General features: G+C 42.2%; 1 protein-coding gene across 3 annotated transcripts in view; it reads left to right on the plus strand.

Moving 5' to 3' along the window:
- The first annotated feature begins 1,065 nt into the window (after positions 1–1,065).
- The window catches only part of CABCOCO1 (ciliary associated calcium binding coiled-coil 1), a 54,156-nt gene continuing 39,665 nt past the window's right edge, over positions 1,066–15,556 (plus strand). Inside the window, exons 1-4 of one of the 3 annotated variants that reach the window (XM_033148913.1) lie at positions 1,066–1,149; positions 11,637–11,737; positions 12,310–12,479; positions 14,368–14,512. In XM_033148913.1, coding sequence (XP_033004804.1) covers positions 11,667–11,737; positions 12,310–12,479; positions 14,368–14,512 — 386 coding nt within the window. In that variant the 5' untranslated portion in view covers positions 1,066–1,149; positions 11,637–11,666. Of the gene's footprint in view, positions 1,150–1,236; positions 1,509–7,716; positions 7,876–11,636; positions 11,738–12,309; positions 12,480–14,367; positions 14,513–15,556 lie in introns of those variants that run through there. The other 2 variants (XM_033148911.1, XM_033148912.1) reach the window with 2 other exon arrangements.

Here is a 15,556-nt window from a genome sequence, read left to right on the forward strand (position 1 = left end):
CCATTTTAGCCTTGACCATTACTCTGTGTATGGAACCAAGAGTGATAGTTATTCTGATCAGCAGCAGACTAGTTTTATGTTGCATGACTGGAGCAACCTGATTATCACAGGAAGAAGGCTCTACTCTTCACAATATTGTCTAATTTGGATTTACTTTTCAATAAGGTGGAAGAGCCTGGCAAGGAAGGGCTTGCCAGAAGTACAGCTGTTTCAAAACACAGCCATGCCATCCAAACTAAAACAGAAATCACACCTGTTGCATAAAATTATTTACACCTTAACTACCGTAGCTATCTTTTCTTATTCTCTTTGCCCCGCCTTTTCAATATGCACACTCTGCATAATTGATCACAAAACACGGCACATGCGCATCATTTGAATGACAATACCCAGGACTGCCAACTTGAATAAAATATTGGGGGGCAGGTAAGCCCCACCCCCCACATAACTGATGACATGACCTGGCCTACAGACACCATTTGACTAGGAATTCCCCTCAACTTTAGGAGGTAGCCCCCGGAAATATTTTATTGGGGGAAAGCTGGCGGCAAAGGGACCTGACCCATTAGGAGTTGGCTCCTAATGCCTGGCTCTCGCATCCCCACTCCCAGGGCCGGATTTAGGTTTGATGAGGCTCTAAGCTACTGAAGGTAATGGGGCCCTTTATACTGTATGTGATATTTTAGGGCGCAGGCTAGCAGGCGGGACCCATTACTTACATTATAGGAGCCTACACAACACAAGTTGCTGTATGTAGGTTTTATTTTGTTTTTTAATCTTACATTTTGGAAATGTACATCCAGTTGTTGTTTTTTTCTTTAACTTTTTTGGGGGGCCCCCGAGAGTGGGGCCCTAAGCTATAGCTTGTTTAGCTTATACATAAATCCAGCGCTGCCCGCTGCCCCACCTAGAAACGCGGCTGCCCCTTTATGACAAGGGAGCCGGCCGGCTATAGGATGGGCGCTGCTGTTGCACCTGTGAACGGGAGCGCAAAAACATCCGGAGTTGGGGGAAAGGCAGGTTGAAGCAGCCACGTCTAAACCCACCACCGAGGGGTTGCGCCCCAACTTCGGACCACATTCTTCCCCGGATCGAACTGAAACTGGAGTTCGCTTTCCCCTTCGCGAAGCGGAGGCGTAGCCCCAAGAGGTAAAGGGAAAAGACCAAGTTGGAGGAGGAGGAGGAAGAAGAAGGAGAAGCGTCCCCCTCGCGCCGCGGATCAAGGGCCGCCGCCTCCTCCGGGCAGAAGGGGCTCCGTCGTCCTCGGAACCCGGCGCGCTCCGCTTGGAACGCGGCCGGCCTGGAGGAGGAGGAGGAGGAGGAGGAGGCGGGACGGAGACATGTCGGGCTCGGCCCGCCCCTCGCACCCCAAGGGGCAGTCCGGCTCGTCGCCCAGGCCTCACCATGTCCCCGCCCGGAAGATTTCCACGGGCAGCGCCGACATGCTCAGGGCAGTCGTTATGGCGGCCAAGAAAAACAAGGCGAAGGAAAAAGACAAGGGTAGAAAGGTAGGAAGAGGCGAGCCAGCAAAAAAGAAAAGCCTGCCTCTCCGCCCCAGGGCCCCGGCCTGGCTCCCCTACTCGAGTCCCGCCGCCCGCCCCCAGGCCTCGTCAGCCTTCGCTCAGCCAACCTCCTTGGTTCATTCCTCCTCCCCAGTCTGGCTTTTTTTTCCTTTTTCCACCTAAGGGTGAAATGCTCTGTTTTCCCCATTCCCTAAAACATTCTCTACCCTTCCAGTGTATTGAGGGACTGTGGTAAGGCTCAAATCCTTATATTAATTCTAATGGTCAGCTGTTGTTATTTTATTTTATTTTATTATTATCTCTTATTAATAATAATTTTATTAGTGTTGTTCTGAAGAGTGGTCATATGTTAAATTTTCCTTTTGAAATAATAACAACAACATTTCAAATTATAATATAAAACCTCTCTCTCTCTCTATATATATATAATCAAAATAAAAACAACCCAATGACTACAAAATTGTTTTGTAAGAATATATCATAGAATTGTAGAATTTGAAGGGGTCCCAAGGGTCATCTAGGCCAACCCCCTGCAACGCAGGAAACTCAGATAAAGCACTGGTGGCCATCCAACCTCTGCTTAAAAACCTCCGAGGAAGGAGAGTCACAACCTCCCAAGGGAGCCCATTCCGCTGTTGAACAGCAGTTGCAGTCGGAAAGGTTTCCCCCCCCCCCAAATGTTTAGTCAGAATCTTCTTTCTTGCAACTTGAAGTCATTGGTTTGAGTCCCACCCTCCAGAGCAGGAGAAAACATATCATACACACACATTATAACTGTTATTATTATCACCCTTAAAATTGCACATATCAGGGCACATTAAAAATAAAAGAAGAGCCTGCTGGATCACGCCAGTGACCCACCTATTCCAGCATCTTGTTCTTGTAGTTGTCACACAGGTGTCCGTGGGAGCAGAATCCAAGCACAAGACCACTATCCCCTCCTGTGGCTTCCAGCAATTGGTATTCAAAAGCATTACCACTTCCAACCATGGGGCAAAGCCATCATGGCTAGTAAAGGTAAAGGGACCCCTGACCATTAGGTCCAGTCGTGTCTGACTCTGGGGTTGCGGTGCTCATCTCGCTTTATTGGCCGAGGGAGCCGCCGTACAGCTTCCAGGTCATGTGGCTAGCATGACAATGCCACTTCTGGTGAACCAGAGCAGCGCACAGAAATGCCGTTTACCTTCCCGCTGGAGCGGTACCTATTTATCTACTTGCACTTTGACGTGCTTTCGAACTGCTAGGTGGGCAGGAGCTGGGACTGAGCAACGGGAGATCACCCCGTCGCGGGTATTCAAACTGCTGACCTTCTGATCGGCAAGCCCTAGGCTCCGTGGTTTAACCCACAGCTCCACCTGCGTCTCGCATCATGGCTAGTAGCCATTGATTAAAGCTAAAGGTATTGTTAGACTACAGTCATGCACACTTACCTGGGAGTAAGTCCTGCAGAGCTCAGTGGGACTTCCATCCAGAGCATGTGTAAAAATCCTTGCATCTGTGTCATGTCTCTGTCTGTCTCTTCAGCATCCAACCCACTTCCTTCTGTTTTGCTTACAGTGCAGTCCTATGCATGTCTACTCAGAAGTAAGTCTCACTAAGTTCATTAGGGCTTACTCCCTTGAAAGTGTGCATAGCATTGCAGTCTTAGGTACATATGACATGTAAATGAGCCTTTTTTCATTATGGGATGCTGTGTTCTGTTTTTTTTCGTTATATAAACGAATATTTCCTAAAGCATAAAAGGAATTTTAAAAAACCAGAATGAAAATACAATGATTTCAGCAAAATCTCTCGAACATCAGGGTAAAAATGGCATGATTTGAAACTCCTTCAGATGGCAAAAAACTAAAAGAATAAGAAAGGCCTTTGCCTGTCACTGAAAATATCTTGGAGTAAATAGATGTTATTTCCTACCTGCTTTACCTGAGATGGCAGAGGTACCCAGAAGATGACATGAGTACATGGGCAGGTTGGTGAGGAATAATAATGGTTAGCACTCATGGCCCTTCAGAGTTGTGGCTTGTCCTGCTGCTGCTAAAGAAGCAGGAGCCCTGCTAGTGAAAGAATGGCAAGTAAGATTCAGATGTGATTCACATTGTGACATAGCTGATGACAGTGGCATCAGCTATGTCATAAGGGGATGTAGCTCCTTTATGACATAACTGATGACATAGCTCTCTTTCAGCCTTCCACACTGTTATTTCCTTCACTGTACAATACTACCGTCCCACTCTACACAAACATGATAAAACCTTTTCATTTTTACCAAGATGCCCCTCTCTGGATTCCGGTAGGGAAACCATAAGTTTTGTCAGTATATATATGTTTGCATTAGCACTGGTTTACATAGTGGTTTTTAGATTAAAACAAATTGCCATGCTTTTCTCCCACCTTGTTAATTTCCCTGAACTTCAGAGGCAGTGGAGGAGAGAAAAGGAAATTCGCATCTACAAAATTGCTAATGATTTCCCTATCTCTTTGTTAATTTCATCAGTGGCCAGGGGATGGGAACAGTAAAGAAAATGGCTGTATGGCAGATGTCTTCTGCCATAGTAAAAGAGGAGGAATCGGGGTCCATCCTACACCAGTTAGTTGTGATCAAAGAGATTTACATAGACAAAGACCGTGAAAATGTGACAAAGCCATTCCCAAACATTCCCTCCGGATAGAAAGCATTTGTGTACAGGTGATGCAAAAATGCCAAAAGGTTGAATGTAGTTATAAATGCATATTGCTAGGTGACCATAAAAACTGATGCAAGCACATTTAGTATTGCATCTTTATGTTTTATGCGTGCATACCAAGGATGGGAAAGAAACTCAAAAGCACTTCAAGCAGATCGTGTGAAATGAGTGAAAAGGGCAGCATTAGCAGGGTGGAAGTGTTGGAAGTAAGCTTTAATTGTGAAGAAGAACAACAAAAACAACAAGAAGAGAAGTTGTGGAGTGCCAACCTAGTTGCTAAAAATAGTGTACATGCAATGCCAAAGAGCTTTAGCTAAACATGTGTCAAATGCGGAAGTTCCCAGACTCATACCTTGGGATAACTGTCTGAAAACATTCTTCCAGTCAGCTTAGAGACAATAGCAACCTAGATGGACAGGTGATCTAACTTGGTATAAGGCAACTTCCTATCGTCCTGTAGAATGGTAATTGACATGTTGACCAGCCAGTCACTTTAAGGATCACTGTGTTCTGTATTTAATAGTGTTTATATTTTATAGTATACATAATGTACACCACCCTGCTATTTTATGAGAGGGTGGTATATAAACAAATAAATAAATGACACAAACTTTTTTTAAAAAACAAAACAAAACAAAACCCCAAAACCCTTGATGTCAGTGTTTTGAAGCAAAGTTTTCTGTTTGGGCCATGACTTGAAAATCTAACAGCCTGATCCTATGTATGTTAATATTGGAGTTTGAGACAGTTCAGTAGCGTTTTACTCTTAAGTAAGCATGCATAGCACTGAAGACTGAGTAAAGCTGGCTTGCTTTTTAATATAATTTATTTGGCATTGTACAAAAATCAAGAAAATAGGCAGTGCCCAAAGGCTTACAATCTAAAGTTAGACAGAGCACATTGGGGAGAAAACTAAAAGGGAAGGAAGGTCAGTCAGTAGAAGCCTGCGTGGATCAAGTGTATGAAGGAAGAGCTTTAATTCAGAAAATAGAAGGGCATGAGATGTAAAGGAAATCACTTTTCTGTTGCTGCTGGTAGCTGGGATTAAACCAGAAAGATGTATGTGTGTGAGATAGATTTTAATAGTCTGTGTTTTATCTAGAAGTTCCATTGCACCTCTCACTAATGATTTTTTAAAAAATTAAATTTGTATACCACCCTTTATTTGTAGATCTTGGGGAGGCTCACAACATAAAAATACAATGGAAAATCATTTCATCTAGTGGTACAGATATGACATTTTTATTCTGCCAGGCTTTCGGTTAATTTTAATTCATACCTGCCTGTGGCATGAATTTGTTGGCTTGTTTTAATGCTGTCTGGTTTTATAACTTTTTAAATTGGCACTTTAAATGAGGACCAAAGTGTGGTATAGATTTTTTTAATGAATAAATGGATAAGTACATTTGGGAAAGAGTTCAGAATCTGACTTGTCATGATATCTGAACCTTGGCCTCTGATTTATTATCCCCCAAGAAAAGTAAGCCAAGAACAAACCTTTGTTACTACTTACGGTCTATTGGGAGAGAAATTAATCACAAACTAGGATTTGAACAATAAATCAAAACAAACTGACTTGTTTTCTGGCAGTGTGGCAGGAGCAGAGAAGTAGCAAGGCACCAGCATGCTTCCCATTCACATTAAACCATAGTTTGTTTTTAACTATGGTTTATAATGTTTGAACCAGACCAATGGTTGTGAGATGGTGAAGTGCATTAATTCAGATTGTGTAAGAATTAAAATTGTAATTCATTGGAGTATGGTCAGGTAAAGATTGGGCTTGCATTTTCTTGCTTTCAGATGCTCTCTTTTGTCAAAGATGGGAAAGATCGGACCATTTATTGTTACCTGGGTTTCCATCATTTTGGGAACAGTGTTGTAGAAAAGGGTCAGTTGCATTTACAGGTCAATATCTAGATGTGGCATCCCACTTGTGCAGTGGACTTCCTCTTGCAGGACTTCCCCTTTCTCCTCTCCTTGCAGCTCCCTCCTGTGTACCCCCAAAATCAGCTCTAGGGGGTTTGGGGATCCATTGGAAGCAGGTTGGGGCCATGGATGGGCTGCAAGGGGCAGGAGGAAAAGGACCACTGTGTCTGCTGGTGCAACATTGGATCTCACCCATAATACTAAGACTGGCTCTGTCTATAGACATCTGTACACTTAAAAACTGGGGCAAAATCTTTACCATGTTTTCTTTCCTTTTGAGATGGATTTGCTTTTTTTAATGAAACACAATATTTTTCAAAAGATGGCTGCAGAAAATCACCTCCAAGTAGGAAAGCAGTATTGTGACTGTACCTAAATGACATGTCTATTTTTCCTGGATTTTTTTCCATTCCACAAGATTTGTGATATATGCCCATTATACCCATGTTCTCTCTCAACAGCGTGCAACCCCATGTCTCTATCTTGAATTGTTCTAGTACTAGCCTGTAAGTACCTTTACTCCGTCTCCCTCTCAAAATTGTCCCTTTGTATGGAAGTTCTCTTTGGCCTCTTCAAACATCTGTCACTTCTCTCTCTCCCCTGTATGCTCATTGTCAAGTTTTACCCTATTGCCACTTTGATGACTAGAAATATTTACACCATCATCCCTAAAGGATGAATTGTCCTGAACCCAATGTTCCACAGCTCCTGTCAGCTTTCCCCCAGAAATAGGTTTAAAAGCTGCTCTGCGGCCTTTTTGATGTTAAGCACCAATAGTCTGCTTAACGAGCAGAGTCAAGGAAGCTATAAAAGGCAAGAAGTTTTCATTTAAAAAGTGGGAGTTTTGTTGAAATGGGGGAAATAAAAAAGAGTGCATACTTTGGCAATAAGGCAAGGGAAAAAGAACTTGGGGAGTTTGTTGCTGAAAACATTAAGACAAAATTAAATAGTCTAAATATATCAGAATCCAGAAACCAGCCCTGGAGGTGGTGGAATTGTTAAATTACCTAAGTACAAAAGGATGACTGAAGGACGATTGGTAGGTTTTCATAGAGCACTACCGAGGATACTACTTTGAAAACTAAGTCAAATAAAGGTGACACGTTTAATTATCTGAGGTAATCAACAAATAAAAAATTAATGCATGGCTGGGTCCACATGGGTTAGGAATAAGAATTCTTAAAAGTGAAATTTCTGATACTTTATTTAAAATATATATATATTATTAATACATATATCCTGCTGTATAGTCTCAAAAGGCAATCTAAAGTGACCTACAAAAGATTCAAGCCTCTTACTAGGACAAGAAAGCAAATGGTTAATCCGATTTCAAGCTGTATTCAGTCAATTGCTGAATTTTATGTTTTGATGTTAGCCGCCCTGGGCCCAGTTATGGCTGGGGAGGGCGGAATATAAATAAATTATTATTATTATTATTATTATTATTATTATTATTATTATTATTATTTATGGTTGGCCCTATGGTGCCAGGATTATTCAGGAGGTATTTCCTACCCTCATCCCTAGTTGTTTGTGGTGTTGCACTTCATCTGCTGCCTACTGGGCAGCAGAACCCTCTGAAGTCCTCGCTGGATCTCACTCAGACCATGATGGGGAGAATCTTCCTTTGTTGCCTGTTTGCAGTTGCCAAGCAACAGTTCCTATTGAGATCTTTGAGACAAAGGAATGAGATTGAGGAGCTGGGTCTTGTCCAGGTGATGATGGAGGCAGGCATGATGGAGGCAAGTGTTCCCTTGATAACAGTTGGCAGGCAACAGCTTACAGTAGGCAAGGAAGTAAGTCTAAGCAGCTGGGTCCTGCTCATCTCACAGTAGAGCTAAGTCTTTGTGGGTAGTTGGCACGCAGCAGCTCCCACTGTGTGTTCTGGGACAAGAGAATGGGGATGAGCAGCTCTACTTTACTCAGCCCTTGATGGATATTTGCACTGAAATTGGCCTTCATGTTGGAGGATTTGAATGCTGCTAATCTAATACCAGTTTTTAAGAAGAGGTCTTTTATCCTACTGTCTGTTCCAGGTAAACTGATGGGAAGCAGAATTAAACATATGAAATAACAAACTCTGCTGAGGAAGAATCAATGTGGCTTCTGAAAAAAGAAGTTCTGTCTTACCAACCTCTAGGAGTTCTTTAGAAGTGTCAACAAACACAAAAATATGGGTGTAGGCATTATATATTTGAGTTTCCACAAAGCTTTTGGCAAAGGTCCTCATCAAAGGCTCTTGAGTAAACTTAGCTGTTGTGGATTGGTAACTGGTTAAAGAACAGGAAGCAGAGATTAGGAGTATGCAGACATTTCTCACTATGAAGAGCAGTAAGAAGTGAGGTTCCCCAAAGATTTGGTTTGTTGCTATTGGTTATAAAATGCTGGCTTTTATAGTAACTGTCTTCCCCAGCAGAACCTCACATTGCTTTCCACCAATTTGCTGAGGGATGTTAGCTTAATTGTAATCGCTGCTTCAGAAGTTGCTGCCAGATGATACTAAAACCTCAGAAGTCCAAAATACGGCAGCAATTTCTCCCAATACAGCAGTTGCTTATGAACATACCCCCCCCAATGAGACAATTGGGAATCTCTAGGTAAGGAAGATGCCAGTTCACACATTTCAATGTTGCGGGCAAACCACTGCAGTTGATAAACCAGCAGTAAAACTATGGAACCCTCTGCCACAGGAAGCAACAATGGCCACCAACTTGGATGGCTTTAAAAGAGGATTGGACTAGATGGGCCTTTGGCCTGATCCAACATGCCATTATGGTCTTATGTACAGCTGAAGCAGGGGGGCGGAGGGACTTTTCACTTCTTGTTGGTAATAAGATATGAATTGGTAGATAGCGGTATTTGGTGTTCGGTACAAGTAAAACAGTAAATTTAGGTTGCAGTATGTGTACAAAGAAGACTGATCGCCGAAGAATTGATGCTTTTGAATTATGGTGCTGGAGGAGACTCTTGAGAGTCCCATGGACTGCAAAAAGATCAAACTTATCCATCCTTAAAGTAATCAGCCCTGAGTGCTCACTGGAAGGACAGATCCTGAAGTTGAGACTCCAGTACTTTGGCCACCTCATGAGAAGAGAAGACTCCTTAGAAAAGACCCTGATGTTGGGAAAGATGGAGGGCACAAGGAGAAGGGGACGACAGAGGATGAGATGGTTGGACAGTGTTCTCGAAGCGACTGGCATGAGTTTGGCCAAACTGCGGGAGGCAGTGGAGGATAGGGGTACCTGGCATGCTCTGGTCCATAGGGTCACGAAGAGTCGGACACGACTGAACAACAACAACAAATGTGTACATTTCATAAATTGCTAATAATTCCTATAGGGCTACAGTGTGATTTACAAGCCATGGTTTATTTTCCCTTTCCTTTTTTTAAATTGCTTTTAATTGTAAGCATTGGTGGGGTGGGGGCTCCCTCCTTGCACTGACTTTGGCTTCTAGGACATGACTTGCTTCTATTTTGAGTGGGATTGTAAATCAACGGCTATTTTTGGTGTGCTTCCTTGCTTAAGAAATAGAACAGCTCAAAAATAGATGCTATTGCACTTTACCTGCCTGGTGATAGCATGGATAAATTAAGACTTTCAGAAATTAATGTATACTTAGAAACAGACTATGTCAGTTATGTGCAGGACGAGTTTGGGGGTCTAAAAGACACTGGCTAGCTTCTCTACCTGTGAATGTTATGTAACCCCCCCCCCCCCACAGCCTGATGTGGTATCTGGTGCATAAAGATTGTCCCACTACAGAAGTACTTGCTCTTCCCCAGCCATTGCCTTTCTTTTGAAAGGCAGTCTGCTTCCTCCTTGGGAAGACATTTGCTTGTGCAGTGGAACTTCCTCTTCCTTTCCTCCTCATGCCCCCCCATCTGTTCTGGGGGTTCCCCCTCCTCGAGCAGATTTGGGAGGGCATAGAGAATGGAAGTTCCACCATGGAAGCGGGTGTCTTTGCACTAATAGGGTGATTCCATTGGATACAACCAATTACCGGTATCTTGATCACTGATTTATAATGAATAATATGGCTGTTTTCCTTTACAGCAGGGGTGGAGAAGCTAAGGCCTGGGGGCCAAATGTGGTCATCCAGGCCACTCTATCTACTCCTCAGGACTTTGCCCAAGCCAATTCCCAGGCCACTCCCCCTTATTTTTATTCATTTATTAAATTTATATACCGCCCTTCAACAAAAGATCATTGGTCATGCTCCATACGCTCCTTGAGTGCTTTTATGTGTCAGGGATGTTCTGTTGAACTGTGATAATCTCTCTTGCTTGCCTTCATGGAGGTTGTAGAAATGTGTTTGGGTGCAGAAATGTTTGCATGGTGGGATGTTGGAATTGCATTATGTTGCTCTACCACTCTTACCCTTGCCCAACCAACTTTTTGTTTCTGGCCACACCTACTTCTCTCTGACCCTACCTACCCAGGCACCTGATCTAGGGTTGCCAAAACTCCAGGTCTGGCCTGAAGTCTCCAGGTTTGCTCGGCCTCCTACAGGGGCCAGGTGGAGACCTGCATCTCCAAGTGGGCAAGAGTGCCTTTAATAAATAAAGATTGCAAGCTTCAGCTTGACAGGAGTTCACTGCAAATTATAGCATAGACAGTCGGGGTGGGGAGGGGCTGCCCTCCTCCCCCTCCCCTTTCTCAATTAAGCTCCATCTTCAGGACCTGCCCCCATGACATCATTAGGGGCCGCCCCCTAGGTCTCAGGTTAGGGCCCTGATATCACAAGGTCTGAGGAAAATGCTGGCCTGGGGCTGAAAAGGGTTCCTCCACATTTACTTAATCAATATCTATATAATCAAATTTGGGTGATGCATTTTGAAACTAGGCAAAATATTTCAATGGTTTTTTTTGAAGAAGGAAAAAAAAGAAGCGGGAGGGGGGAAGATAAGAGGAGACACCTTATAGCAATTGGATAGGTCAGGCAGCCCCAACCTGCAGCCCTCCAGATGTTCTGGCCTACAACTCCCATGATCCCTAGCTAACAGGACCAGTGGTCAGGGATGATGGGAATTGTAGTCCGAAACATCTGGAGGGCCGAAGGTTGGGGATGCCCAGGATAAGTTATTATTTCAGTATGTGAAAGAAGCTTCAGGGACATTCAGCAGTTGTTGTCTATTTTCGTTACCATCTTGGTGAAGTCACTGAAAGGGTGGTCTGTGGTGAACCTCTGGTGGTTCTTGGACCATAGTTAAATAACCTCTGGGTTAAATTTCATTCTATTTTAGCTTGTTATCTAGTATGAACTTGAATTTCTGCTTTGCAATGTGGCGTTCTCTGAGAAGTATTTCATTTACAAATGTAAGACAAATTAATTTCCACTTATCTGTCTGTTCCCAAATCAGCTAAGTTTGCATTGGCAGCTGCCATTGTTTCTTTTTATGCTCTGATGAAGAGAGATCCTTGAGATAAAATAAGTTGTGTGTGTGGCTGCTATTGTAATGTACTGTAATGTACTGCAATGTAATGTAATTTGCTTTCTACAGGATGAGGATGCTGTTAAAGAAGAGGAGGCAATGGCTTGGAAATTGCTTTCCCTTACGCAGATTAATATTCTGTTGGAACAAGATATAGCAGGAGTTCAAAAGTAAGTCTGTTGAACTTACCCATGATTGATATTGTTCTTATTATTATCCTCTGTTGAGTTAATGGGTTGAACAGCTTATACCAGTTTTTGCCGGATTCTTTCCAAAGGACAGAGAAATGGAATCCTATACTTATTTAGGATCTTTTGACTAGTAGTCATCCACACACTCATGCCTTCTTGTGTTTGATTGCCATTGTAAGGGAATTTATCTGGTGTTACTCCACTTGTGGGTTTATTTTAAAGTGACTAGATAATCAAAGTGAGTTAATTACATTTATTAATTTATGCCCTGTCTTTCCAAAACTCTGGATAGCTGACAACATGAAAATGTTATCGTAATTAATTAATGCTTATTTGCACTAAATTAGGCCTGAGCTTATGGTACAGTGCTTACAGTGAGGAATCACATGATAATGGTTTTCTATCAGGTCAACAGGATTTACGCAGATTACTAAAGTCTGGTTAACCTGCTCTTTTAAAAGGAGAGTATAGGAAAGCAAGATTGTTGTAGCTACATGTCCTAGCTTGGTCTTCATGCTCCAGTTTTGGATAATCACAATTTTTAATTGCAGGTATCTGGAAATGTTCCTAAATATGAGAGAACCTTTGACATCTTTGAAACAAGCTGCATTACTGGATTATTATGTCTCTGGATTTTGGTGGGCTAAAGCATTAGAGTTCACACCCGTGCAACTTGGAGGACTCCTAACTCTGTTAAATATGCTGATGAATAACATTGAGAGTAAGTTTTGTCATATTTTGCATTTTTGAGTTTTCCATTTGAGCATTTTAATAAATTAATTTACTTTTTGGTAGAAGTAGTTGTTTTCTCAACCCTGTTTTGTTTTTGAGCAAGAATGATATGCAAAAGCATGATTTTTGAGCACCCCAAGTTTCAGCAGGTTGTAAGTTTATTTTTGATACAACTCACTAGCCATTGTTATTTTGCTTAGTAAATTGAAAAGATGCCTGGAAGCCAAAAATTGCAGAGTTAAAGGCAGTGACATACTGTGTAGGCCTGGCCATGGTTTCATGTTGTTTGAAGCCTTCTGCACACCTTCTCACTAATCAAATACTGTTGATTTATTTTGTAATTAATTTCTTTGAAAGGATCTGAAAATAAAATTAATTTATATGCAAACCAGATAACAACCATGATCATCATATTGTAAACTTGTTGTTGTTGTTGTTCTTGTGTGTGTATAGTGACTGCGCCCTTACTCGCTCCACTCACCAACTCCCCTGTCATCCTGTTCACATTAACCCCTGGAGCTTCCCCTTCCCACCCCATGCAACTATTACGTTCACTTTTCACCCTCCCAACCCAGTTTTTGAAGTCGCCTACCCTGCAGCCCTGCTTTGCACACGTTTTCGCTTTCACCTGTGTCCATGTGCTCCCGCTTTTGTGTAATCCACCTTGAGCACAAACCATTCCCATGATGACCTTCTGTATCTTCCTCCTGCCACACAGTGCAACTACCAAGCATCCTTTCCGCGTTCTGCCCAGTTGTGAAGTCACCATCCTCTCCTATTCTTCAGACCCTTTCATGTCCCAGGTTTCAAGCTCAACCCCATTCCCATGCCACCTACTCCATTGGGAACCCCTTTTGCACCCTTATTTGCATCTTTACTCCCCTTTCCTCCACCACTCTTCTTATTTTCCTCAACTCTCCTTTGCACACAGATTATCCCCCATTTCCATACCTTCTCCTTTCATTCTGATTCCCCCTTGCACATACCATGATTACCTTTGCCTCCTTTTCCCTACCGCCTCCTTCATTTTTTTCAACTTTCCCTTGCACACAGAAACCCCCCCCCCCCACCACCACCCAGCATTTCTTTGCTTCCTCCTCTCTCCTTTTCTATAGCCACCTTTGTGCATAAAGACTAATCTTGACATGGGAGTATTTGAAAGCCAAAGCTTTGCAGATCTGTTTGCAATATGAAGCAATTCTCTGAAAAAGAGCTTGACATTCTTTTCAGTAGACTCGATCCAAAGGTACGATCTGCTCTTTTGTGGGAATATTTACCCAGTTGGTTCTTCCTGATGTTCTTCCAGAGATGGCTGCCTCATAATTGTTTTTCTGAATCAACCACCTCGCTTACATTAACAAGGAATTCCATGCTATTTGGGGCTGGCATTATTTATTTATTTTTAAATGCATATGACCTCCATCAAAGACTATGCTCTGAGATATCAGTATTGTTCACTGTCTTTGGTAGTTCGCAGCTAGAGTGCATTCTTACAGGACAATTCACTCATCCCCACTTTAACATCCTGAAGAAAATGGCCATTATCTGATTTTGCCTTGTTTTTTTTTTTTTTGCCCTCTCTTAGTTCAGTATCTGATACATCTCTTGAACACCAATCAAGTGAATTTAGGAGTGATTATGCCTGGAGAATTGCTTGTGCAATTTATTTCTTAATGTGGCAAATACATTGAGCATTGAAAGCCATGAGACCCGGGTGAAATCTAGCTGAATTATCCAGTTTGTATGTAAAAGATTTGTGACATAATTCCTTTCCAGCTAATAACTAGTTGTCAGATCTTATTTTCCACACTTGATTTAAACCTTCAAAGTGTTAAAAAGGAGGGTGGGTTGTGTTTTTTCCCTGGTATGCATTGCAGCTCGGCATATGACACTGGAAGATAACATCCAAGAACTCAGAAATGCAATGGCTGGAATTGGGCGACGTAACTCGGAGAAAAGCGGTGGCTTTGAGTTCTTCACAGTAGACCAAGCCAAAGCCATAATCAATTATTTGAAGATCAGGTATTTATCTTACATGTTCATTGTTAAGAAGCACTCTGTGATGCGCCATACCAAATGTACGCAATGTTCAGGTGTTCTATATGCCTCTTATGAATAAGTATAGCTTCTTATGTATAAGAGAAACAGAGTGGTGTTGGATTAGGACTTGGGAGACCAGGGTTCAAATAGCCGCTCAACCATGTAGTTCAGTGAGCAACCTTGGGCCAGTTAGTCTTGCAGCACAACCTACCTCACAGGGTCGTTGTGGCATAACCTACACCAAAGGATTGTTGTGTTGATAAAATGAGGAGGGGGAAAGCCATCCATGCCACCTTCAGCTCTTTAGAGGAAAGGTGGGATATAAAAGAAATGTAGTAATAATAATAGTAATTTATAATAATAAGCCCTCACACAACCACAGCTAATAAACCATGTTTTGGGTTACTTGTGTGACATACACCTGTATTTTCTGAGGGTCCTGATATGTATCATACAGCTGTTAAAATATAAAACCAAGTTACATGAGAAAAAGAGGTCCCTTTAAAAATAAAAACTAATTTACTTCAAAATACCAAATTCACAATGTGACAAAATATGATATGGGAGCATATAACAGTGGCAAAAAGCACAAAGTCAAGGAGGTCTTGGTGGGAAGAACCTCACACACAATTTCTCTCTGATATTTATATCTTTACTCACATTGATCAGTAGCTGTGAGCTGTCTGAAGCTCAGTTTTGGTGTCTACATTTCAGCATATCCCAGATGTTGAGTTCCCACTACAGTTCAAAACAAAATGCTTGACTTTAGGTCAGGCATGAGTTCCCTGCCTGTGAACCCCAATATAAATGTTTGAAGCTTCAAAAAAAAATTTCCACTCTGTGTTCATCTTGCCACACTAGTAAGCAGTATTAGCAATATTAGTTTGACCAAAGTTCCTTCAAAAAATTTCTTTGCTCCCCTAGGGATAGGAATAAAGCTGGTGAACAAATATCTAACCACACTGGCATATACTGGTTAGAAAATACTGAGCTAAGAGGAAATAACTGCCTGAAGAGGGCAGAGTG

Source organism: Lacerta agilis, chromosome 5 (assembly GCF_009819535.1).
Source record: "Lacerta agilis isolate rLacAgi1 chromosome 5, rLacAgi1.pri, whole genome shotgun sequence".
NCBI classification, from domain to species: Eukaryota; Metazoa; Chordata; class Lepidosauria; order Squamata; family Lacertidae; genus Lacerta; species Lacerta agilis.